Here is a 25392-nt window from a genome sequence, read left to right as displayed (position 1 = left end):
TGTTACATCATGTTGATCGTCTCCATGTGACGCTTAGACGTGTCTTGATGTTAACCAACACCGAGGACTCAGGTAGATGTGTTATTCTCTGTATTTGAGATAATCTCAAGGTTGTAGTTCGGTCACCTTTGAGATAATGGTATCGTTATTATGCATGAGTTCAACAATCTATGTACTGACGTTCATCAAGTAAGTTAGGGAGCATCCATTGAATTTGTATGGAGAATTTCCTTCTTTTTTTCAGGAATACAATTTCAAGTCTATTCATTTTCGCTATTACCTCGAACATTGGGGCGTTTCGGAAATTTTGGAGAAACAACCTGTTCTGTTTTTCACCACTGACATGAAACTTCATTTCTGACATATTTCTGACGTCTTTACTACGGATTCTAAGTGCCTCAAGAATAAATGTTCGAGTGCCCGATGCTACAGCTTTCCTTCAGATGGACGAGGTTGGCTGACGCCGCTTTGTGATGTTTGTCAGTTTCATCACAACGTGTCAGCTTCATACGAGACCTTCATACAACCCTTGCTCAGAAGGTTTATGATAATCAGGGTCTCAGTTGTCCAAACGCTGTATAGTGGATATGTGGAGGATTCACAAATCAAATTGACATTTGACACACCAGTGACAGAAAAGATCCTGATGAAACTGTTTCCATGTATTTTGTGTTTGGTCCTTTACGTTGAGCTATTGTCTTAACGTGCATGTGCTAGTGACGGATGTAGCCGGCGGAGCAGGATATGCCCACTTTGTCCTGATATCATCACTATTACGTAATGTTTCATAAACATATCCTCATGATCTCATCGAATCATAAAATCTACTCTGCTTTAAACAGAGTGAGTGAGTGGGTTGGAGTTTACGCCGCTTTTACCAATATTCCTGCAATATCCCGGCGGGGGACACCATAAATGGACTTTACAAATTGTATCCATGTGGGGAATCGAATCCGGGTCTTCAGTGTGACGAGCGAACGTCTTAACCAGTAGGCTACCCCACCACCCCTTTAAACAGAGATTCTTATGAATGTGGAAAGGTGTTGTGACGTTTTACATACATCAGTTGTGACACTTGTATTTCTAAATACACAGTTTACACTTTGTAATCCTTGAATACCATGCTGATCAATATAGGTCTTGTTCATATCCTGGGCAGTAATGTGTCTGTCTTTTCTGTTGATCAATGTTCGTTGTTATCGGATCTCAATAATCCACGCCGACCGAGATTTCTCGGAATGGACAAAAATATGTGTTATATAGGAATCCTGACATATACTGAAATAGAATGTGATAGATGACTAACCTGAACAAGTCGAACATATCGATCTGACATTAGTGAAGAACAGACCGCTATTAGGCATATGGATAATGTTGTAAGAACAGTCTGGATCTGGCTAGAGGACAAGGTCGTGCTATATCATATACATTGCAATAAGGACAGTTGTGCTTGGAAAGATCTGTATGTTTCTGACAATGGTTATGTATGCACATTACAAGTTGTCAGGACCATTAGATACGAATATTGTGAGTCAACGGTTTGCAAACTCTAAGAACGTTTTCGTGATATGGGGATTGTTGTGAGTGAGTGAGTGAGTGAGTTAGATGTCAGATTAATGTGGGAGACAAGATCGAATTGACGCTCCTGAAAAAGTAGAAACATAATTACGGTGAACCGGGATTCGAACGCTGAACGGATTAACCTCTGTACAGGTTATTGGGGCGCTTTAGACAACTGGGGGCGGTGGGGTAGCCTAGTGGTTGAAGCGTTCGCTCGTCACACCGAAGTCACGGGTTTGATTCTCCATATGGGTACAATGTGTGAAGTCCGGTTCTGGTGTCCCACCCCACCCCAACCCCGACCCCGGGGATATTGCTGGATTATTGTTAAAAGCGACGTAAAACTATATTCCCATGTAGACAACTGGTAACCCGTGTGAAATGGACTAGAAGATTTGTATATAAACTCACCATGATGCTCTGGGGTTATTGCTGTACGTAGCATCAGTGCTTGTTAGTGTACGTCGCAAGTTTGTCTTCTTCAGAAACTTGACACTGCGTTCAAAGCAAATACAGCAACACTATCCTGAAGACTGATGTAGAGTTGACCTGATATTAACATCATTTATCCCAATGGTACACTGGAAAATTGGTCTATTTTTCACTCAGCAGTTAGTTAAGTGGATATGTATTCACATGTTAGGCTTTAATGATCATATGAAATGGTATGCAAACATATCGGAATCACGAGTGTCATTACATGCCACGGTGTTCTCCAGATAGCTGAGTCAGCATTTAAGTATAGTTTGTAGAATACGTCTATTTACGGCCAATCTATTTTGCTAGATGAAATATTTACACACTTTATCCCGCGCTGTACTATTTACACGTATTAAATCGTATTATATTGGAACTGTTTCAGTCCTGATAATGTCTAATGTGACGTTTGCCGAGACTGATAAGGATCTATATATAGCCTCGGGAATGTTGTTGTGTTATATGTGATGTACTTGAATTCAAATATTGACTCGTCACATGAGATCCGCGATCACCAAATATAAGATACATGTATCGATCTCCTCGTTTGCTCTTTCCCCGCAGGATTTCCAGAGATGATTACATTATATGTAGCTCTATATGTTTTAGTGTGCAGTCTTTACGAAGACCATTTTGCAAATAGGAATATAAAAATAGGTCCAATTGAGTTCAATGTTGCATCGTGCCGTTTTCTTGATTAAATATCACTGGTTATTTTCAATAGACATATGTAAGTCCACGAGTATCCGATATTTAATGGTTAGTTTCACCTCGTAAAACCATTCCTGCCACCCATTTTATACCACATACACTGAAACCTCGATAATATGGACTCCCCTAATTCAGATACCAACCTTCAGATCATATACTTCTGGGACAGATAGCATTTCTACTAAACTAAATTACACAGAAATAGCAATTCCTTTATCCGGACACTGTATATTCCGGACGGGTTTACGTCAAGATTTCATGGTTTCACTGTACATATTTTTCAATGATTGTTTTTTTTTACATTTCAGGTTTTACTGGGATCTGTTTATGCTGGTGCTACTTATCGCCAACCTCATCATTTTACCGGTAGCAATATCTTTCTTTAACGACGACCTCAGCACACACTGGATCGTGTTCAATTGTATATCAGATACTGTATTTTTTCTTGACATCATAATCAATTTTAGAACAGGTAAGCAATTCTATATTCAAAGAAATTAGTTTTATGTTTTTGATTGGAATATGTCTTATATCCCTTAAAATTGCACTAAGGTTACCTTAGTGACTTACCATCACTTCAGTGCTTTGTTAAAGGAGGCCCAGATCACAATGTTTCATAAATGTACTCGTCTCGGACATGAACACCAGTGTGCATATTTCTGGAAGCCTACATCACCGTGATGGTGGAAAATAGAAAGAGGCACGGGTATTTCACTTTACAGGATTGTTCCCTTTGGCAAGCCAAAGAGTGAATGTGGGTTCGAATCCCTGTTCTCACCGATTATGGTTTATGTATGTCAGCACCAAACCCGTGTCCATTGGTTGCTCAAAACTGGTAAACGTCTGAGACATATCATGTCATCTCGGGCTTCAGTGAAACTGACACGCCGGGATATAACCGGAACACTGTCCACAGCGGCGTTAACCATGAATGACAGAATCCACATATATGAAAATTAATAATTTTATATGGAATGTTTGTCTTCAAACTGAAAACCAACTTGCAAATTTCTTATTCGGCTACGAAAGAAAAATCTTCCAGGAAACACCATACAGATATCGCTATTGATCATTAGAAAAGTCACAGTATGTTTACATAGATTTATATATGTGGGGACTGTTATTGAATTTAACAGTGAGATAGTAGAATGAATATTGCATGATGAACCAAGAACTTCCACTGTCACTGATCCTAAGGGATCCAGACAGTAGAAAATAATACTAACGACCAATAAAACAGTATTCAGTCATACAATTTAATTTGTTTAGGGCACTTGTATTACTGAACAACGTTCTTCAGTACTAACACTAGAAGATTTTGGATCATTATACAATATTTGATGTTTGTCCTTTGTGTTGTCGTTGCTAAGCGAAGTTGAATGTTTTAGATTGTTAATGTTCTACCAGGTCACTTTATCAAGGTAAAGCAAATCAGTTGAATTGTATCATTTAATAAGGCCTCTTTTCACCAATGAGTAAATAGATATGGAGAGCATTTTTATACTTTGCACATTGCTACTGAGTATTAATTGCTATGCTGTTAATAATATTACCGGCTAAAATTACTGTTTACTTTTACGGATGATTTTATGTTTGACTCAGTTAGTTCCAAAACAAAAGCAAATTTGCATTTGTACCGTTATTCCGCCGCTAATGTTTACTCCTTGTGCCATGATAACTCAGCAAACCACAATAACCTGACTTTTTCATTCTTTTTCAGGTGTTATTTTGAATGACTTTGCCGATGAAATTATTTTGGATCCAAAACTTATAGCCAAACATTACATGAAGACATGGTTCTTTCTAGATCTCATAAGCTCCATTCCAATGGACTATATTTTTCTTATGTGGGACTCTGAGGCCAATTTCAGTCAGCTCTTCCACGCAGGTACGAAACCTCGCTTGGATGCCCTCCCGTACTGGCAAGGTGATCATTCTCGCATTTTTTGGCTGGAATGTCTGTCAAAATTAATCTGTGGACAACCTCCGTGGCTTTCTCTCTTTCCGCCCACCATCCCTAGGTCACCCTACAGGCAACTGGTCAAGGACCTAACTGGTCACCTCCCCGTTGGCAATTGTCACCGTACCCCTTTACCCTAGTGTTCCACTAGGGTCTTCATGGACACCTGTTAAAATCATAGGAAAAAATAACATACCTAGTCAAATAATGTTTGTATCTTCTGCTGTTTTACTGCTTAGTTTATTTTTCACCACGCTGTTAGGAATTATAAGATTTAATATACAAAAATTGTGTTCTATTAAGCACATACTTTCATTTGTTTCAATTTATTTTTTCGAACAAATAGTTTTGAATATTTTTGAATATTTGTACCATGAAGAAACTAGTGCTTATGTTAAATCAAAGGTACCCGATCCACTACGTGTTTGTAAATGCACCCATCTTGAAAGTCATATTACCATACGTATATATATATTTTTTGTTCTTCTAACGTGGACTTATGAGTTCCTTTGACATACCATTAGTTTCTTGTACCATCCATGACATATATCGATGTGCCTTCACGTAAGCGTATAGCTATATCTATATATTGCTTTATAATTTATGTTTTTCTAACATTTCGTTTTGCATATTCCTTTATTATTTCATTTTCTTCCGCGTCGAAAAATATCAACTTGCACTTACATGAAACATCACAAGCACGCCATTCTGAAACACAGCGATGTGTTGTATATAAGTAACAACGTTATCCTTGCCATAATCATCATGGCATTGATTACTCTAATGCCATAGAAAGATAGTTACGTGATTGTGCTGATGTCCAAAATACGGTACATGCGGTACATGCTCCTTACACTGCATGACAATTCCAGTCTCACGATAAATGTATAAGGTTGCTTTTCATCACCTTATATATGAAATGCTTACTTTGCTTTAATATTTCGTTGAAACTACATGTTAGTCATCATTTGTTAACACGATAGTATTCACCAATATAGATAATCACTATGACGACGTATCCATGTTTTGTTCTTTTCTTTGGTCACACACTTTGTGAATATTGTCAACATTTGACCTGAGAGCATTTCCAACGTGTATTGTAATTATCTTTACTGGAGCATATGGCTTCACTGATTATTGGAGCTACCTACTTGTAATCACCAGGAAATATATATATATCAAACACGAGCAACAATAGAACAATAAGTCCATTGGCGGTGAAAGGCAAAGAAGTGGTTAAACTATGCGAAGGGATTACCATGTTTGCAAATCATTCGATACTGATGATCATTAGAGTAATTTTGTTTGTTCACTTCTGTACTTATGCATTTGTTATTTATCCTACTTTTATTCAACCTTTGTTGGAAGATATATTTTCTTTTATTTATTATCGATTTCTAGTATTTGGGAATACAAAAGACTTGCACATACGTTAACAGCAACGTACCCATTGTATCAATGTAAAAGGTATATGAATAGGTAGTCCCACACATGGTTACATTATTTTGTAGGCATGTTAGCATACAATGTCAGTTTGTAGCACAGAATCCAAAGTTCCTTTACTACATTGGAACAACAGTACAGAGGGCATTCAAAGCAATCTTTATAAAGTGGTCATGTCATTTCCACAGACCAAAGACATTGTATTTATACCATTCCAACGAGAACGGACAAAAAGCTTAAACTAAGTAAGTAACAATCATTGAAAGCAACAACGTTTCAATCAGGTGTGACAGATTTAACAACAGATTTCTAGATGTGCGCTTCAGAAACCTTCAAATATAAATGAAATCACTGGTACCTTTTCACGATCCATAAATTTCTTCAAGATCCGTAAGCGATGTAAGTAAAGCGTTGCGTAATTGTTTTCCAAATAATGGCTATGCTATGATGCTGTGAAAAACACATACGTATGCAACAACTGCTTATTGTGCTAAGCTTAAGCTAATTGTGACGGTCCAGTGACACCATCGTCAGGTGCTATACCCAAGATGAAAGGCTTTTACTTTTTCAGATATACCGTGGCGCACCTTATATCTCGGTAATCCTCTTAAATTTCAAAATTTAGTTTATAGAGCTTTTATTATTATTTTCATCATTTTTATTCATTTTATTTTTGTTGGTAAGCCTTTGACATCATTAACATGCTAGCCCAACCAGAGATTTGACTATAACACAATAACTGTGTTATTGACAAAATATTCTGGTCCTAAGAATTAGTTCTGTCAGCGTTATTCTGCTACTTACTCCATAACAAATGCTTCACTAATATTAAAGCACAGAGCGTATAGACCACAGATCATATAGACCACAAAACCATATAGACCTGACCCACAGCCTTTGAGTATAGCACCATAACGAAGAAAGGTGTCATTGGTACGCACTGCCATCCACAGAAAGTATGACACTTCTATGTAGTTAATATGTTGAAGAGTATCATTCTGTTACTTAGAAGTAGCTGTTTTTTCTTCATTCAGTTCACACTGCGTTCAACAGTTAGTTAGATGTAGATAGAGGCAGCGGCCTCAGCATGATGCATCGTACTAAATTATAGCATTACGAATATTTGAAAATTATTATTTATCTCAATCTCTCTGTGGACATTGGTTTATTTTCTTGAATGATGGTTTTAACTTTTGACTATTTTGTAGATTTCAGGTTCTTGTAGAAAGCGAAAGATTGCAAGACCATAAAACCCACTCCTTCATGAGACAGTTCTTGTAATGTTAAACAGAGGGCCATCAACCAGCTGCATGTAACACAACTAATTTGCTTATGCCAAGGGTAACGCGGCTGCTCAAGACGCCATATAAGTTTCCAAGTTCTACGCAATACCATTAGGATGGATATAGATGATAATTCAATGTTTGATGCATAGCTTCCGATACTAGATGAGTACGCAATGGCGTATAGGGAAAAGGTGCGATCATAAACATGCACTTAATTTATTTCAAAACTATCTCTTTTCACATTTCTTTTATTTTATACTTCTAGAACCATTTCTAAAGGTTTTAATATTTGGTAACCCGGGCGTTCGTTTCAGCGGTTGTCCATTTGGAAAGTCAGAATGATGACGCTAATTAATGGTTTCTATTTGGCCCAAGAACGTCTTTGATCTTCAACGAAGGATATTCTGGAGAGAATGATCGCCTTGGAACACCATTCTGCATATACTTAAATCTTTAAAATTTTATCCTTTTTGACGCATTCCTGAAAATGTTTCCCTCACAAGCCTTCTCCACTCACAAACGTAGTGCACTAACGACAACACACTTAGATTCATAACTACACACCTCGTTATCATACTGCGCATGCCCTGTTTGCACGCATTTATGGATGTGCTTCTTTACCTTTTATGTTGAGATTTTCCTTAACCTTTCATGCATGCTGCCTAGTGTTTGAAATTGTCTCGTATGTTGTGCCCTTGTAAACTGCTGTGAGTCTATTGTTACAGTGAACATGTAATATGACCATACGATATATTCTGTAAATATTTTAGATTCTTCCTATAACCATGCTTCGTATTATGGTACAAATGCAGTGCTGATACAACTCTTGTAGAATTCTAAGGATATATCAATGTTTAATTATATCAGTATCATAGTTATGGTTTTACATTATGTACCGTAATGCAGCATATTGAATAAACGAAGTTTTATCGAATTGACCTCGAACACTGCGGGTATGTGATAGACAGTGTTCAAACCAGTAACCGTTTTGTCTTTCAGACTAGATGTTAATGTAGGCGGGTTATCACCGTCATCTCTTTAGTATTCCATCCATCTAGTACCTTTTATACACCCAAAATACATTCAATAGCCTGTGATAGACTACATATGTATATAACACCTGGCAGCAACAGATGCTGTACATATGAACTGTCAGCAAAAGTGATTTCATCAGAAAGAGCTTTTGTTATGCTTTACTAACAAAACGAGCGGGTTTGGTTTGATTCATTTAGACTGGAGCCGTTCAATATAGAGATATATATGTATCATTTTCACATTGTCACACAATCCTCCAGTTTATGACTATTAATATAATATAAGCTGAAAACTATACTAACACTCTTAGAATCAGCCTTCTTACAATTAACCATACGTCTAGAATATTGAATTGTTCAATTTATGAATATGATGTTGTTAAGATATACATGAAAACAAAGATCAAATAAAAATTGTTTGTATATCAGGATAGAGGAAAACCTCCTACCAACTGATTCATTTGCCAGAGTCAATATAACTTGGCAAAGTTAGTGATGTGGATCAGCTATGAGTGCAAATATTATCTGTGTATTGTCAGCTGTTGCAATAAACGTCATTTTACAACAATCTGATGCTGATACAAATACTAGAAAGCGTTGTACATGTTTGGAAAATGTCCAGCATCTACTGGTTTCTTAGCAACCACAGCTTGTTGTTTAGTGACGTCATCCTGTTATTTGACGTTATTGAAACGTTCATTTACATTTGGGTCTAAATCGATCTAAGCGCTAAGGTGATCTCATCGCAATGATTGTGTCAGAATTAGGATAGTTCTATGTAACGGGGACTTGGTGTTTAAGCAGTCACTGTGGCAACAATGTAGTACCTTCAGTCTCAGGATGTTTTTTTTTTATATCACTGCTTTCGGATAAAGTTATCAAATATGTGTTTTGAAGAAATATTCGATCAACCGTAGTTTCTATCACAAATGTGGACATATTATTCGTATTGGTTGTGTACTTAGTCGCGGAGCATGCTTGCATTGCCGGAATTGATATCCGTATGTCAGTGTTGTTGGTTACCAGTATTCCATCAGTTGTTCGTATCCTTTGCTGTGCACAAAGTCACAGAACTTAGACTGTTGACTTAAAGGCAGAATACAACGAAGGATCTATACGAATGTTCGTTTTTAACGAAGTGTTATACCAAAGCACCGTTAAAAATGCAATAAGTATTGTCCATGTAGGGGACTGGTCATTTATTATTTTGGGGGATTGAAAGCAGCGAGGAGACAGTTTGGGGGTTGGTCTTAGAACTGTATAATGTTTTGCGGAACCTCCCCACCCTCACCCACCTTTTATTAGTTTCATAACCTCAATGTGTATGTAACTTTCCCTTATGACAACATCCCCACCCACCCTCCTAACCCACACACACACATGCATACACACAATCAGATACACCCATACACACGACCCATACCTATATAAGATGTACATGAAATATTGAGCAAATTGATATGTTTTGTATTCGTTTCGTAAAGCGTAAATTTCCTTTCATGTCCTCTTGTAGCTTCTGGCGACACCCTTTTCCCCATGCCGACCCGGACAACCCTTAATCTCACCAACTTTCAACCCACCTTGTAATAAGTGTCCAGTCCGGAAATGTAAAGTGATTGGTCATTTTGGAATATCTCGAAAGAACTAAGAAATATCTGTTACAGTCGTAGATTCTCTAGTAAAAATGCTAGAAGAGTCCTTTGACATAACTATGAAACCTCAGGGTCACTTTCATGATCTTCTCATCTTTCTTTTCACGGGTAAACCCGTTTTAACATAGATGAGAGTTGGTGCATGATAGATATGCAACATTCCTAATCACCAAAATGTGCACTTTCCGGAAGTAATGGCTGCCAAGAGTGACATGTGTGACTTGTAACTCCCAGCACAACGTATGTGTAGAGATACAACAGAGGTGCAACCATGAGTGAAACAAATGCACCCCATACCTCCCCACTACTCCCTGCACGCTGTCTGGAACAACGTCTGGGCTTGTCAGGCATCGGGTTGTCACAAAATATGTATCGCTGCTGGGTTATATTCCCTGGCACAATTTATCAGTTTCTTTGCAGAAAGAAGACCCAGCAAAGAAATTAACAAAAAATTAACTTCATATTTGGTCTGTTTATGGTAAAGCGTTAGAGCAGAAAATGGTTTTGTGACAACATGTTCTGACATGGCCTCAGATGTATGTACAACAACAATATGCTGATCATGATATCGATGACCATGTGGTTGCGTTCGACAAAATTTCAAACTTCACTTCCGGGTACATATGACCCAGTTATAACACAACTACGTCAATAGGAAAACGTATAAATACTAGTAGAAAGAAATACCAGTCTTTCATAAAGTTCAAAATGTTACCTTAAGTGACACAATTTTTTTATTTTTGCTTCATTTGAAAGTTGCTGAAGATTTCAGGTTGCAAACTTTAATGGAACTATTCACCAATGATTCATCCAACCACGATGATGTTTCTCCATAATGAAGGCAAGAACTAATTACATGAAACACCTAAGAAAACGTCGGACGCAGCCATTTTGCTCAAATCCACCAATCACTATGGGTTTCTTGAGTTAACCATTTCTGATTCAACAGGAAGAGCCTTGCGAATGCTGAGATTGGCCAAATTGCTGAGCTTGCTTCGGCTGCTTCGGTTATCCAGACTGGTCCGATATGTTCAGCAGTGGGAAGAGGTGGGGGTAATTTAAACTTTGACTGGCAAGTCATCCTTACTCTCTGATAGGAAGGGTATAAGTATAGAAGAACATACATGTACACAGTAGATGTAGACATGGATAGTAGTCTGTCGCTTACAGGCTGACATTCAGACATTGAAAGATGGTTTGTTTGAAGAACAGTATCGGCGATGGAGATGCATCAACCTTATGTCTGCTTTGATGTAACTGATAATGTTATGTGCTAATTACTCAGTTGTTAAATAATAATAATATTAATATATTTTAAATATTTAAGAAACATCATAAAAGCTATTGTAATGCTAAGTTAAATGTGATTTTCGTGTAACAAGTAGACGTTTGTGTAATATTTTGTCGTAAAGTGATATAATATGCACTAAGCATACGATTTGAATGTGTTCTCTTATGACGATAATATGAAATAAATATATATATATATGTATATATCTCAGTAATGGTTAAACAGTATTAATGCGCCATATGCACTGTTTTATGAGGCAAGTAATTATACCCTACCTTCAATGTCGATGTAAGGAGCTTACTCTTTCAGTCTTTCTCTTTGAATGTCTCTTTACTATCTTTGTAATTTTCTTTGAATGCTAAACAGCTTATAAAAAGAACACAACCTACAAAGGGAACCTCTTTCTCTATCTGATGTCAGCTTAGCATCCAATTAATTGCAACTCAGGCTAGTTAGATCTTTTTTTTGTTTCTTCACTTGTTTAATCAAAGTTTATTGCAAAGTATAGAATTTCTGTAATAGTTCTTTATATCTAACCTCATTTGATGTTTAGTTTTATGATGTATTCGCCAGTTCACTAGCGCAATCAAATTCATTTCTGCTTTCAAGCACGCTTTTTATTGCATCGGAATGCCGATTTTCGTCTCGTGAAGGACCACAAACTGACTCATAATTTCCTTATCTCAGTTTTTAGCAATTGCTGGCAAATTTATGCGAATCTTCAACCTCATCTGCCTGATGTTCCTCTTGGGCCATTGGAATGGTTGCCTCCAGTTTCTTATACCAATGCTGCAGGACTTCCCAAAGGATTGCTGGGTAGCCATAGAGGAACTTCAAGTAGGCTAATTGAAGCGTAAAGATTTAAACATAACACTAACTTATTTATGTAGCAAAGAACTGAAACACATGTTCCATTTTTGATTAAATTATATAAAACAGTTCAAAGGCAACAGATCAATTGGATGCTTTGGTCTACAATGGGCGTCACTCTCCCTATTTTATAGTTCGTTATTTCGACATAACTTGAAGTGTTTCCAGTCATAAACCATGATGTGTACATTAACCTCCTCCATCTCGAAAGTATGACATAGCTTTGCTATGAACCAGATTAACCTATTTAAAAAATAAAACACTTCGTATCTACAACTTGCTTATCTAGAAATACGGGCTTTAAGTTTACCATGTGTCAAACATTTGTTTGTAGCTATCTGGAACATGTACTATTAGTTTTGGGATAAAGGGTGTTTACAGCGGTTCTACTCTCGATTCATCTCTTTGTATGTCGAAATATTTACCTGACCATGTACCATGCATGTTTACATACAAATCTCTGCCTCTACTTCGTCATTTACCTTCGGAATATAGGCACTTTAGTTTAATTCAAAAGTAGTTATCTTCTTCATCCAGTGTTTTCATTTCAGGATGCTCACTGGGCTGAACAATATACATGGGCGTTATTCAAAGCGTTATCTCATATGCTATGCATAGGGTATGGGCGTTTCCCTCCACAAAATATGTCGGACACGTGGTTGACCATTTTGAGCATGCTGAGTGGTGCCACCTGCTATGCACTCTTCCTTGCTCATACCACTACTCTCATCCAGTCATTTGACACCTCTAGAAGACTTTATAATGAAAAGGTAAGTATTAAGTACAAGTGTTTAACAACGTATTTAGAACAAGCCTTGTTTTTCAACCTTGTAATCAACACATCACCAAGATCTGGTGTGTGTCAAAACATCTAATCATCACTACTGTGTGATATCTCACTGGAGTAATCTTGTATCTAGTGAGAGCCAAATGAAAATACTTTTATGTCATTGACTGAAATCATGGTTGATATGTCATTTGTATGTTTAAAATGGCCAGTGCATTCCAGGATCAACATTAACGACAAAAGCGTAATGTCATCATACTAGATTCAGGAGGCATATTGTAAATGTTTATAGATACATTTACATATGCAGTATCAAAGGACGTGGAGCTTTATTATTTGAATTAGTATCCATTGACGTGGAAGTTTATATTTGATGTGTTAGCACAAAAAGGAATCATTGTATTCTCTTTTTTCTTTCTTATTTGTTTGTTTTTGGTTTGCTATGCATTACTGTTTTCGGTATTCCTGAAAAGCATGCAACTGAAAAACCAATCGTTTACACCTTAATATAGTTATATCATGTTTCTGTTTTCAGTTCAAACAAGTTGAAGAGTACATGATATATCGTAAATTACCTCGAAACCTTCGCCAGAGGATTACAGATTACTATGAACATCGATATCAGGGAAAGATGTTCGACGAAGAGACGATATTAGGGGAGCTTAACGAGTGTCTGAAACATGTAAGTAGATGGTTCTTCACATATTTAGTGAAAACTGCTGGCTTGTCCACGTAACACCACGATAACGTCAGCAGCGTTAGATATTTAGTGACAACTGCTGGCTTGTCCATGTAACAACACGATAACGTCAACAGCGTGAGATATTTAACTGACGGTGATGTGAGGAAATGTTTGATGCTTTGATGTTTGATTCAAATAAATATGTAATTATGCATTTACCGATACAACTGTGACGAGGCATCCTTAATAATGGACATATGGTTCTATAATAATGGACATATGTTTCTCTGTCTTTTTGATTTATCAGCAAGATAGCCACTCACAGTGTATCACCAGTGGGAATGGTGATGTATTGCAACACAATGTTGTTACAAAAGTTGTGAAATGATCTGTAGGGACATTCATATTTTGTATCACTGGTTTTGATATAACATCAACATGAATGTAAACGCGGTAAGATAAATGGGAATTGGCATCGTCGGGAACGTCCCCATAAAAAACATAGATGTAAACTTTTAAAACCCATATGCAAACATGTGTATAATAATAGGCGTTAACTATGTAACGATGTCACTTGTGGTGATGAAACTTAAAAAAGACCATAATTAAAACCAGGGAACTAAATACGTCACTAAAATTACCAATCAGTGGTTTTCACAACAGAAGACGAAACCAATACAAATATACACGACCGTTTTTCAAGTCTTCCTAATTAGCATTCTAACGAAATGAGCTCCTCCGTCTCTAAGCTCTCCCTTGCCACGTTGTTATCTTGTGTGTAACTAATGGATGTATTTAAGACATTGCTGACGTTCTTACATCGTGTTCTCATTTAAATCACGTTAAATGTGAATCATGTGTCGGCGACAGGTGAATATACAAACTTGATGCAGTTCTAACATTAGTTTAGACTATGGCCTTCGGCAGACCACCCTTAAGCTCGACGAACGCCATTTCTATACCGAACCTGTCGTGTTTGGCGAAATTGGCTTGTTTCTTTATTGACACTGGTGCTGTCTTAAAGGCTGAGGAAGTAGATAAAATCTGACACCTTAATCTAGATAGACTTTTATTGTCATTCAGGAATCAAATATTTACACAGTTGCCTGTTCCAGTTTTGGCCAGCTTGCCACATGGCGGGACTCTTGTACAGTTGGCATCCGTTTGTATTTTCATTTTTATACAGAATTTGATTGCGTGATATGGTTTGGTTACGACAAACTGAGTATTGAAGCTCCGTGTTTAAACTTTGCTTCTTTGTACTTCCTGTAACAGTATGACGCATGGAGGGATTGAAACATTCAAGAACACGCGTTTGAATTAAGTCTGGAGTCTTGTAGACAGCTAATGTTAATATGTACATGTACACAATCAGATTAGTCCTGTCGTTCTGCGCTATCGCCACTATACCGAGCGCTCATATGTGTTTGTCAATTCATGGTCAGCTACTAGATACCATAGCCGTACACTCTGTATGACTGCACTCGTCCTCCAGGAAGTGCTTTTCAGGTACATTTAATCGTATGTCTAATATAGGGCATCCCTCCTTCAGCATCTAGCTAGTGCTGCTATGCAGTGTCAGGTAACACGTGTTCATGCAAACTGAAGTAATGTAAAATTATTGTCCTCCTGAGAGGGCGCGTAAGTCCCAAAACAATTGACGTAAATTTAACATACTACTATTGTTAACTGTAGTATACATATTAGTTTAATTTATGGCTAGATTGCCCAAAACTGCTAACATTTGAAAGGATGGTGTAAATCCAGCTAGGGTCCATGCAGGAAGCAAATGTACTGTAAGTCCCCATGGTCCTTAGCATGGTGATCTACCTTCAGTTGTTGGCAGTTTATAATGTTGTATTGTCATCTATAGTCGAAATGATTGAGATTTAATTACAAGTTTTAAATTTATATCTGCCATAATCTCGTAGTTTTTAACGTCCTTCGTTGACAGGTCTCTATAATTTACCTTTGATTATTATGCTGAAATACTGCCAATGTGACTTAGAATCGTAACTCAATCTCACTCACGCATGCAAATTATGGGATAATGCAGGACAAGTTTACCGTTATCGTCAACACCTGGTGTCCGTGACTATAAGTGATCCACATATAGTAAGTTCACCGCTATTTTGACTGTCAAGCCCAGTGAAATATGTATATGGGTAGATAATCGAGACTGGTTATTCTCCAATCATTATATGCTCCAATGTATGTGAAATGTACCTCTTCACTGATCCCAAAATGGCACCCCACGTTCAACATCAAAGACCACAATAAATACTTTAATTGTTCGTGCAGTGTACATTGGTCTAAATGAGGCTACGAAATTGTTTTAGGGAATGTCTTGCAATTGCTCGAAAGATGGAAATATCCTACATCCCAATTCGATGCTTAAAATCTTTCTGTATTAACTTGTCTCGTATGACATTACTATAATGTAAAAATGAATCAACATTTGCTGTCATAACAAAATGTGTAACAAATCTCTTTCTTTCTTCAAAGATGTTCATGACCTAGGAATCGTATTTGTCACACACATCTTCAGTGGCTTAAGAACATCGCAATGATGTCCATATAGCAATGATATTATTCAAAGAAACCTTTCTTAACATGTCAATCTAATATACCTTTGAATTCCTTCAAAGCGATTGTATTAACACATCCTTTATACAAATGCACCTGCAACGTTTCAAAGTTGTCCCTATTCCCATACCTTGGTATGCTCCAGCGTCATGTTATGAATGGATTTCAATGGGCACTAGTGACCCTCTACCGATGGGCTTTTATTCCTGATTCGTCTGATTGTCATTCCTGGTTTGTCAGCACCGTGTGGTGTACCATGTTGTTAGGTCCAGGGCCGCATCAGTTTGGTCTTCCCTTCGTCGCTGAGCTGCTATGACATGATATGGTTAAAACAGTGTTTAGAGCACCGTGAAACCCAACTCACTCATTGTGATTTATTTCCAGGAGGTAATCAACCACAACTGCCGGGCCCTCGTAGCATCTGTTCCGTTCTTCACGAACGCTGATCCCTCCTTCGTCTCAGAGGTGGTTAGCAAACTAAAGTTCGAAGTCTTTCAGCCTGGCGACCTGGTGATAAAGGAGGGCACTATTGGAACCAAGATGTTCTTCATTCAAGAGGGCATTGTGGACATCATAACGTCAGACAAGGAGGTCGCCACTAGTCTTTCAGATGGGTCTTACTTCGGAGGTAGATGATTTTCTCCTCGGGGTTATCACTGTGGGATAACTCACCAGGGTGCCGCAAAGGGGCCCTAATCCATAGCACTAACACTATTCCACAATATGTTATCATCATCATCGTCATAAAAACTACATGATTACGTTCATGTACTCTTGAAAAACTAGAGGCGCGCTGTACTGGATTGGATGGGATTATATTTGTTTTAACAAACACACTGATAAAATGTTAAAACCGTTCTACGTCCCTTAGATGAACAAATGATAATTATCTAATGTTGTTTGTAAATTTGAAGGCTGTCTTATTCATATGGGACTCACACAAGGGATTCCGGTCGCTTGAGATAATACATACTTTATTTATAAACCGTTGATGCAATGTCTAGCTGCTCTCCACAAGAGACTAAGAAATTACTATTATGCATATCATCACGATGTTTTCTTCATCCTTCTTATGTCACTTTTACAGCATGACATTTGATCAGCATGGAGTTTCTTATTGCACGATATTTTAAAAATAACTCATGTGGTGGTAACACTTCATTCTCATTCTTTGCATGGATTTAAGTTTTTGAAATATTTTCATCTTTGTCCATTTTTCCATATCTATGAAACTTGGTTCATGGGCATGTTTTTAATGGCTACTGTTAAACTATTAATTTTCGCATCAGATATTCACATATTGATCTCACATATTCCCAATTTTGCTCCAAAAATGTTTTTAATTGGGACGTGTTAGCAGAAATGTTATTCAATGACTAATCTTTGGTATTAAATATGAATCCACAAGTACCAATTAGTAATAGTGCATCGTGATAATTTATAGACAAAAATTGAGACCAGAATTACAAGTAAAGAGACGTTTTCTACCATATCCAGATTCATAATTATACGATTAAGTCAAGTTTCCAATACTTTCTTTTTGTTATTTTCAGAAATTTGTCTGTTGACAAATGCACGACGTGTTGCCAGTGTTCGAGCGGAGACATATGTGAACCTCTACTCTCTGGCCGTTGAGCACTTCAACGACGTGTTGGATCGATATCCATTGATGAGGAGAACGATGGAGAGTGTTGCGGCAGAGAGACTATCCAAAATTGGTAAGAACCCGAGCTTGGTGAGCAGCCGAGCAGACCTTGAGGAGGACCAGAAGCTTGTGAACGAGATAGTGATGGAATCCACACCCATCCCTACCAGCGCCAGTGAGAACGAAGATGGAGACTCCGATGATAGCTCCGATGGAAGTAAACCTAAGAAAAAATTCAAATTTGATTTTTCTGCCAGGTTGCAAAGGATTACTGAGGAGAAAAGAAGCAAGTCGCGGGAAAATTTGAAGGATAAGGATCTGATAGATTTTACAGATGGAAAATCTCATAAGTTTGGGAAGCTGCCAAAGGTTCCCTCAGGACCTAATCTATTTGGACTTCGAGTTCCTTCTCTTCCTGAAAGAAAGAGATCGGGAAGTGTAGGAGATGCATATTCCATGACCGGGACCCCGGAAAGGATTGAGGAAGAAAAGGAAGAAAAAGACAAAGACATAGAGAAGAGAAGGGGTAGTTTTCTTGGTAACAAATTTTTAAGAGCGTTTGAAACGAAAGAAAGCAAACCCAAGAAGTTAAAAGACACAGGTAAAACTCCCAGTCTAGATGAGGCTGTTGCTCTAGTCACAGACCCAAAGGGCACTTCTGCTAAGCAGTTCCTCGTTGTACCTCCCGATCCTTCCAAGGAACATTCTAAAGATTCAAAAGATAGGACTAAAACGGAAGAGACCAAAGTAAAATCTGATGAAAGGCCAGAGCCGTCCCATACAACTACAACTACGACTGTTACTGTTCAACCAACTCCTATTCTGAAAATCCCTAAGGATGACCCTTCTGTAAAAAAGAGCATAGTAAGTGTCAGCCCTTCTGTTCCCTCTAGTAAAGACAGCAAGTCACAAAAGGACGAGTCCATACAGCCCAAATGGGCAGGGGGACAGCCAGTAACAATCAGAAAAGAAGTCATTATTGAGGAAAAACCTCAGGAGAAACCGCCAAAATCAGGTGATAATGCATGAATTATCTGAATGTGCTATTCAACATGTTACGTTGTGATACCGCCGAATGGCGTTCCTGTTTAGGATGTGCAATGACCTTGACTTTGACCCACCTCGAGTATAAGTAGCGGGCCAGTGAGAAAGAAGTGACTTTGAATGATTGTGTGATCATTTTACTGAAGCCAATTATATGTATCAACTGTACATACATACACCAAATGGCGTGAAGTCGTGGATATATTGAGTGTCTTTTATAGTAACACTACACTGATGCGATAGTAGGACACTGTAAAACAAGACTCTGTGACAATCACGTAATGTTTTCTACATTTACCTAGACATTAGGTTGATATCCTCTGTGCTGGTCACGTGGCTGCCTCGTGAGTGACACGTGACAGTGACGACAGATCAAATCTTGATAACGGACGCATAAAGGCCATTCCTTTCATGAGCTGCCATGGACATCGACCTAGAAATTCATCTGCACACATGCCTTTGCCATATTTGACCGCGGTCATCATTCCTCAAATGTGAAGGGTTACTTCCCCTTAGTACTCGATATAGGCGTAGAGTGATGCTCTGTCTGTCATTTCTGTCCATATGTCGTTACTGTTCTCACACATATCTGCCTTAATTTTACAGCGATGTATGACTTTGATGAAAGGTTAACATAGACTTTTGTATAATCTTTTTTCAATGCATTTTGAAAGATATATCCAGATTTATTTTCAAGTTGTAATTATTAAATCCGTTTATGAAATTGTTTTAACAGTATGAGCTTCATGGGCATAAACTGACATAATGTTTTGTTTCAGGACCAAAGTCAACCGTTCTGTTTCGCACTCTGTGACAGAACTGTAATCAAAATTTCATTGCAATGTATTTTATGTTATTTCAGGTATTTGCATTAGCTACTGCCCTCTCGTAAATGCAAACATATTCAAATTCATACACAGTGAAGCTATTATTTCATACTGCTACTATGTGAGATCAATTACAAAATTTATTGTTTTATTAAAAACAGCAGTCGTAGATTACATATCACTTCAAATCAAAATAATATTATTTGTTAAGAATTAGTTCATGTTGTATGGAATATATTGTTATATAAAGCCTGCTACCTCTAGGTATGCCTTCATTACCAAAACTGGAGAGCAAAAGAAACGTTATTTTCAGCAGAGTTAGTGTTATTGTGTAAAAGATGGACTGTACATAGCGCTGAAAGAATACTTCCAGGTGGTTTTATATTTTGCAAAATAATTCTATTTCAACATTTTCAAATTAAAGGAAATCGCATAATACGCAATTGCTGAATGGTATCTTAGACATCTTATCTTTCTTTAAAAATTCCAAATAATATTGCCTTTTCAAAAACAATTCAACACGTATAAATATATTTTAAGCATGGTTGTGGTCATATGTTTGAAAATGCCTATCTTAGCCCAGTTTTCATTTGATTGAATTTTACAAACAGTTTCAAGAATGAGTGATCAAATTTATCAACAGTTCTGTCAGTTTTAAATTACATAAAAATACAAACTCTGTGCACATTCTATTGCCCTTCGGTTTACTATTTGCAGTTTCAATTTTGGTTTGGTATCCGTCCAACTGATGCCGTGTTCATTCCCTACCCTTACAAACAGTAAGGAGAGATGCAACATGCAGCTAACCATCAAGAGCTCCAGTAGTTAATGCCGAGAGTGTCAGCAACATAACAAAGATTGTATGCCATTTCTGTAGTTCAAATGTCGTCTTAAGATCAGTGTGGTCTGTTTTTGCTGTTTCACATAACGTAAGGGTGTTTTAAAGTGAAATAATTAAGGATTTGTGTTTCATAATACAACTTGTTGTTGTTTAGTAGATGGAGACGTATGCTCCTTTTTCATAACGATGAACGGTCAGGCAGCTTACAAAATAGTGATAACTAACAGAAGGAATTTAAAGGGTATTTACATTAGAATGTTTCTGGTTTGACACTTCCAAACATATTGATGAGATATTAGGTGGAATTGAATATTAAACAAATGTAACCAAAAAGGACCTTTAGTTAAGTTGACGGATGGAAGTAAATTATAAGCAGATTAGGTTAGGCCATGAATAGTTTCATTTTAAACTGACTATCGTTGTCGTTTAAAAAACATCACGCCGGAACGGTGTGGCTTAAGTCAATCAATAACATTTTACGTTCATTTGTCTGTTGAAAAAGCTGGTTTCAATTTGAGCTGCATAATGCGAGGGTTACCTGACCTTGATTTTAGTACGCTGTGATGTTTGATATCCAATCTAAATTGGTTGTTCCACCTTCTAAAAACATATATCCTTTAAGTTGGTTTAATATCCAGACCTTAGTTGCTAGAATGTCAAATACGCATACAGCAGATCTGCTACCAAGAAACCCAGTGAGGAAATTATTTTAGAAATATCATAGTATAGTATATATGTAAGTATCATATATATTCGAGACAACTCGAAATATTAGACTCATTTCTCTCGTGTGTTAAAGCTGCATATTATTTGATTGTCGTTGTCCATCAACACGCGTTACATGGACGATGTTGATGACGAATCATACCAATACACCTCAAACATGTAACACCACGAATGACTTTGTTTAATATCATTTCTGAAAAAGATCTTTATGCGACTGTTAATTTATTATTTCATCAAGCATTATTTATGTTTACCGATGCGGGTTATTACCGGTAATGTCACTGTAAGCTTTAGATGTGATCTGTAAAGCACAACAATGACCGTATCCTTTCAACGTCACTTACTGTAGGCTGAGTTAAGGGCTATGTGACAATTAGCAATAGAGCTACACTGCACTCATCATCTGTGAGACGGAATGGAAGTGGAATATAATATATGTAATGCATTACTATAATATCGAGTTGCACGTTTCAGTCAGTTATAATTGGAAGTCTCTTATATATGCATAGAGGTCATGATTCTTATGTGACATCCTACTTCTGAACCAGCGTTCAGATTTGTGTGCGATCATTTACGTTATCATCTTTGAATGGCATTTAGAAGTGGTATTCATTAAGGGGGAATCTTCAGCCAGCTTCAGTATTAGAGGGTGATACATGACTATCAGTCTACTCCAAAACGTCGTGTTCCTGACAATACAGAAGTTGACATCCGTAATGTTCCCTTTAATAAAATTAACATTGTTTTCACGCTAAATACTGCGTTCCTTAAACACTCTGTTCAAATAACCTTTCGATAGTGTACCTATACTATAACGAAATTCATAACCTGTGCATAGTCAAAGGATAAAGAAACACCATTGCACAGGGTCTTTTATCCTAAAAGTCCTTATCTGGTAGCGGTTTGCAATATGTTGTATTTCGTCAAGAAATTTTTACACGTGTCGATCTGTTATACATGTACGTTCAACAAGATGAAAATAGGTATAGTATGACCAGAAATTATTGAGAATTTTAGGAATATGTTTAATTGGATTTCTAGTATAAACAACCTTGACCAGCTATCAAGTGCTTGGTTTCATTCAAGAGAGACAACTCCGTTAATCCTTTTTCATTAGTTTGTGAAGAGTTTGTGAACTGAGCTGCATGCAATGGGTTGCAGAAAAGTCGAGGAATTCCATCACCTATCATGAAACGTGAACAAAAGGAGCGAAGGTTGAACTGGTGCTTTACAGCATAGAAATTTTAACTGGGACAATATGATTTTCTCAGATGAAAGTTGTGTGTGGCTGTTTCCTAATACACTGAAATTCTGGACCAAACAAACTGAAAAACCTTTGTATCAGCGCCCAAAGTACAGTCCGAAATTTAACGTGTGGGGTGGCATATCTGTGTTAGGGGCAACGCCCCTCTGTGTATTTGAAGGGAATATGAACAGTGAGCGGTACACAGATATTTTCGAGGGACATTTACTTCCATCTGCTCACGTGTTCTATGGAAATTTTCTGATGACCTAAATCCAGTAGAAAATGTTTGGGGACTTATGAAGGAAAGTGTCAATAAGAAAAATCTGACAAATATTGCTGAAATGAAAGAAGAGGTGGTCCGATATTGGGACAGCATGGACCACGACTTTCTAACTTCTTTGATCAGTAGTATGCCCCGCCGCATTGAAGCCTGCATTGCTGCCCATGGTGACTTGACAAAATACTAACTGTTTACCTGCCTTTGAATCTGAAGTTATGTTCTGCTGATATTCACATTTAATACGTGAGTAATGAGTGAAAAAATAAAAAAAATACAATCTTTAAATTCTCAATAATTTCTGGCTGTACTGTTTCTCCTCCAGACACGTTTTCAGAAAGCTGTGACTTTAAATTTAACTCACACACTCACTCACTCATTCTTAGAAAGTACTGTAAATACGAAATACTTCGATATGATAACTATTTCAAAGCAGATATACACATCATGTTTAATTCAGTAATGATACAGTATTTTCATCTGTGAATTGTATACTAGATGTCCGTACCACGGCCACAAGTTTGCATGATTCTAAGTGAACTATTGACTTGTCGCTGCGTGTGTTTGTTACCAATGTCACGGGGGAGCAGCATACGCTCATCTTTTTTCTGTTCACTGTTATCAATACTATCAGAGAGTGATTCATAAACCTATGCCTATAATATATTTGGAATCGTACAACTGACCATTTTTGTTTATGATGGAAATATTTTAATTCAATTATTTCAAAATGTTTTCGTTTTCAATGCAATTAGTTGCTCATGACGCTATTTTCCTGACATATGCTACGTCACATAGCCCTAATTCAACTTCTTTTACACGCAAAAAGAAAACAACGTAGACGTGTGCCACGAAGGGTTACCATATTCAGTAGTCTTTCATGATGTTTATTTCAGTTGTTGATTTCATCAGCTTGTATATAGTGTTATTTTTGTTCTAGTTTATATGCAAAATGGGACACATGAACAGGGAATCCTAGGCCAATTACCAGTGTAAGTATTGTCACTTGATATGCAAATATTGCCTATATCGACACATCAGTACATACAAGGCAACGAAATATATACTGAACATCAGTAGAAACGCAACAATATATGATTACATGATATAACTAATTATAACTAAAATCAGGTTAACACAAAGAGGCAGCGTTTGTGGTGAATGTGCTTTTGCTTGGAGTTAATGATTGACATGTTAATTAATCAATGCCAGCATATGTTGTGATAATGTTTCTTTGTATCTGGACAAAGCAATTTCCACGGGAATGTCATTTGTGACTACACAAGGTCATGTTGAAACTACTGATAATTGATTACAATGATTACTATTGATTGATGAGTAGTCTCTGAAACTCAAATATTTCGCTACTGTGTTTTAGCAGTTACAAAGACAGCTATTTATTAGTAAATGAATGGACTTCGAAAGTCTTTCTTAATTTAAGCGGGAAGAATACAGCAGAAACCAATGTGTTTCCAAACGGTTCTGAGATTGTACACTTGTAAGCAAAACCTCGGTAACTCCGACACTGTATGTCCAGACATCACAATTTTCAAATGAACACTGTATAGACCATGCGATGATCATATGACGCTTCCAAGGATTGTACCTCCTGGCTTAAGTATAATTAGGTTTAACGTAGTGTCAGCTTGATTCTAGGCATTTCTTCTAGAGTGGTATGAGTTGTTTGAGTGATGCGTTTCTATTGATGCTGAGTATATTAGGTGACAAATAAAAGAATTTGAGAATAAATGAAGTTTTTACCCAAAATGTGTCTTTTATGTTTCTACTTTATCACTTTGTGGTTTAACGTTATGAAAGCGTCCAGGAACCACATGTGTTTTGGATATATGTTTCTAGATGAGGGGTAAATCTCTGTTACTCTGTCGACAAGTTACATACGTGGTAGAAATAATGAAATCTGTACAATTTTATTTCCCACAGTGTTTTTTAAAAAACCAATACAAATGTACAAATAATGTATGTATGTACACATGTACAAATAACCGTCAATGTTATTCCTAAATCCGCCTAAACCCATCAAAGGTTTCTAATCTGTACACATCTAAGATTATTCAATAATTGTTTGCACTACAGTCTGTACTTAGAGGGTTACCAGGGCCACTGATTATTTACCCGTGAAACACAACCTGACAGGTATCCAGGACTATGCATTATTTACCCATGAAACACAACCTGACAGGTATCCAGGACTACACATTATTTACCCATGAAACACAACCTGACAGGTATCCAGGACTACGCATTATTTACCCATGAAACACAACCTGACAGGTATCCAGGACTACACATTATTTACCCATGAAACACAACCTGACAGGTATCCAGGACTACACATTATTTACCCATGAAACACAACCTGACAGGTATCCAGGACTACGCATTATTTACCCATGAAACACAACCTGACAGGTATCCAGGACTACACA

General features: G+C 37.2%; 1 protein-coding gene across 1 annotated transcript in view; it reads left to right on the top strand.

The window, feature by feature from the left end:
* The window catches only part of LOC124291037 (potassium/sodium hyperpolarization-activated cyclic nucleotide-gated channel 4-like), a 157514-nt gene extending 135034 nt beyond the window's left edge, over positions 1-22480 (top strand). The window contains exons 3-10 of the mRNA XM_046727936.1: positions 3057-3220; positions 4469-4636; positions 11073-11170; positions 12102-12251; positions 12836-13054; positions 13607-13753; positions 16724-16967; positions 17893-22480. Coding sequence (XP_046583892.1) covers positions 3057-3220; positions 4469-4636; positions 11073-11170; positions 12102-12251; positions 12836-13054; positions 13607-13753; positions 16724-16967; positions 17893-19013 — 2311 coding nt within the window. The 3' untranslated portion in view covers positions 19014-22480. The remainder of the gene's footprint in view (positions 1-3056; positions 3221-4468; positions 4637-11072; positions 11171-12101; positions 12252-12835; positions 13055-13606; positions 13754-16723; positions 16968-17892) is intronic.
* Positions 22481-25392: the final 2912 nt, after the last annotated feature.

The sequence above is a fragment of the Haliotis rubra genome, unplaced genomic scaffold, assembly GCF_003918875.1.
Source record: "Haliotis rubra isolate DU_JTF1 unplaced genomic scaffold, ASM391887v1 Scf48, whole genome shotgun sequence".
Classification (NCBI taxonomy): Eukaryota; Metazoa; Mollusca; class Gastropoda; order Lepetellida; family Haliotidae; genus Haliotis; species Haliotis rubra.
Note: the sequence above shows the minus strand (reverse complement) of the source record. Positions and strands in the feature narration are given on the sequence as shown.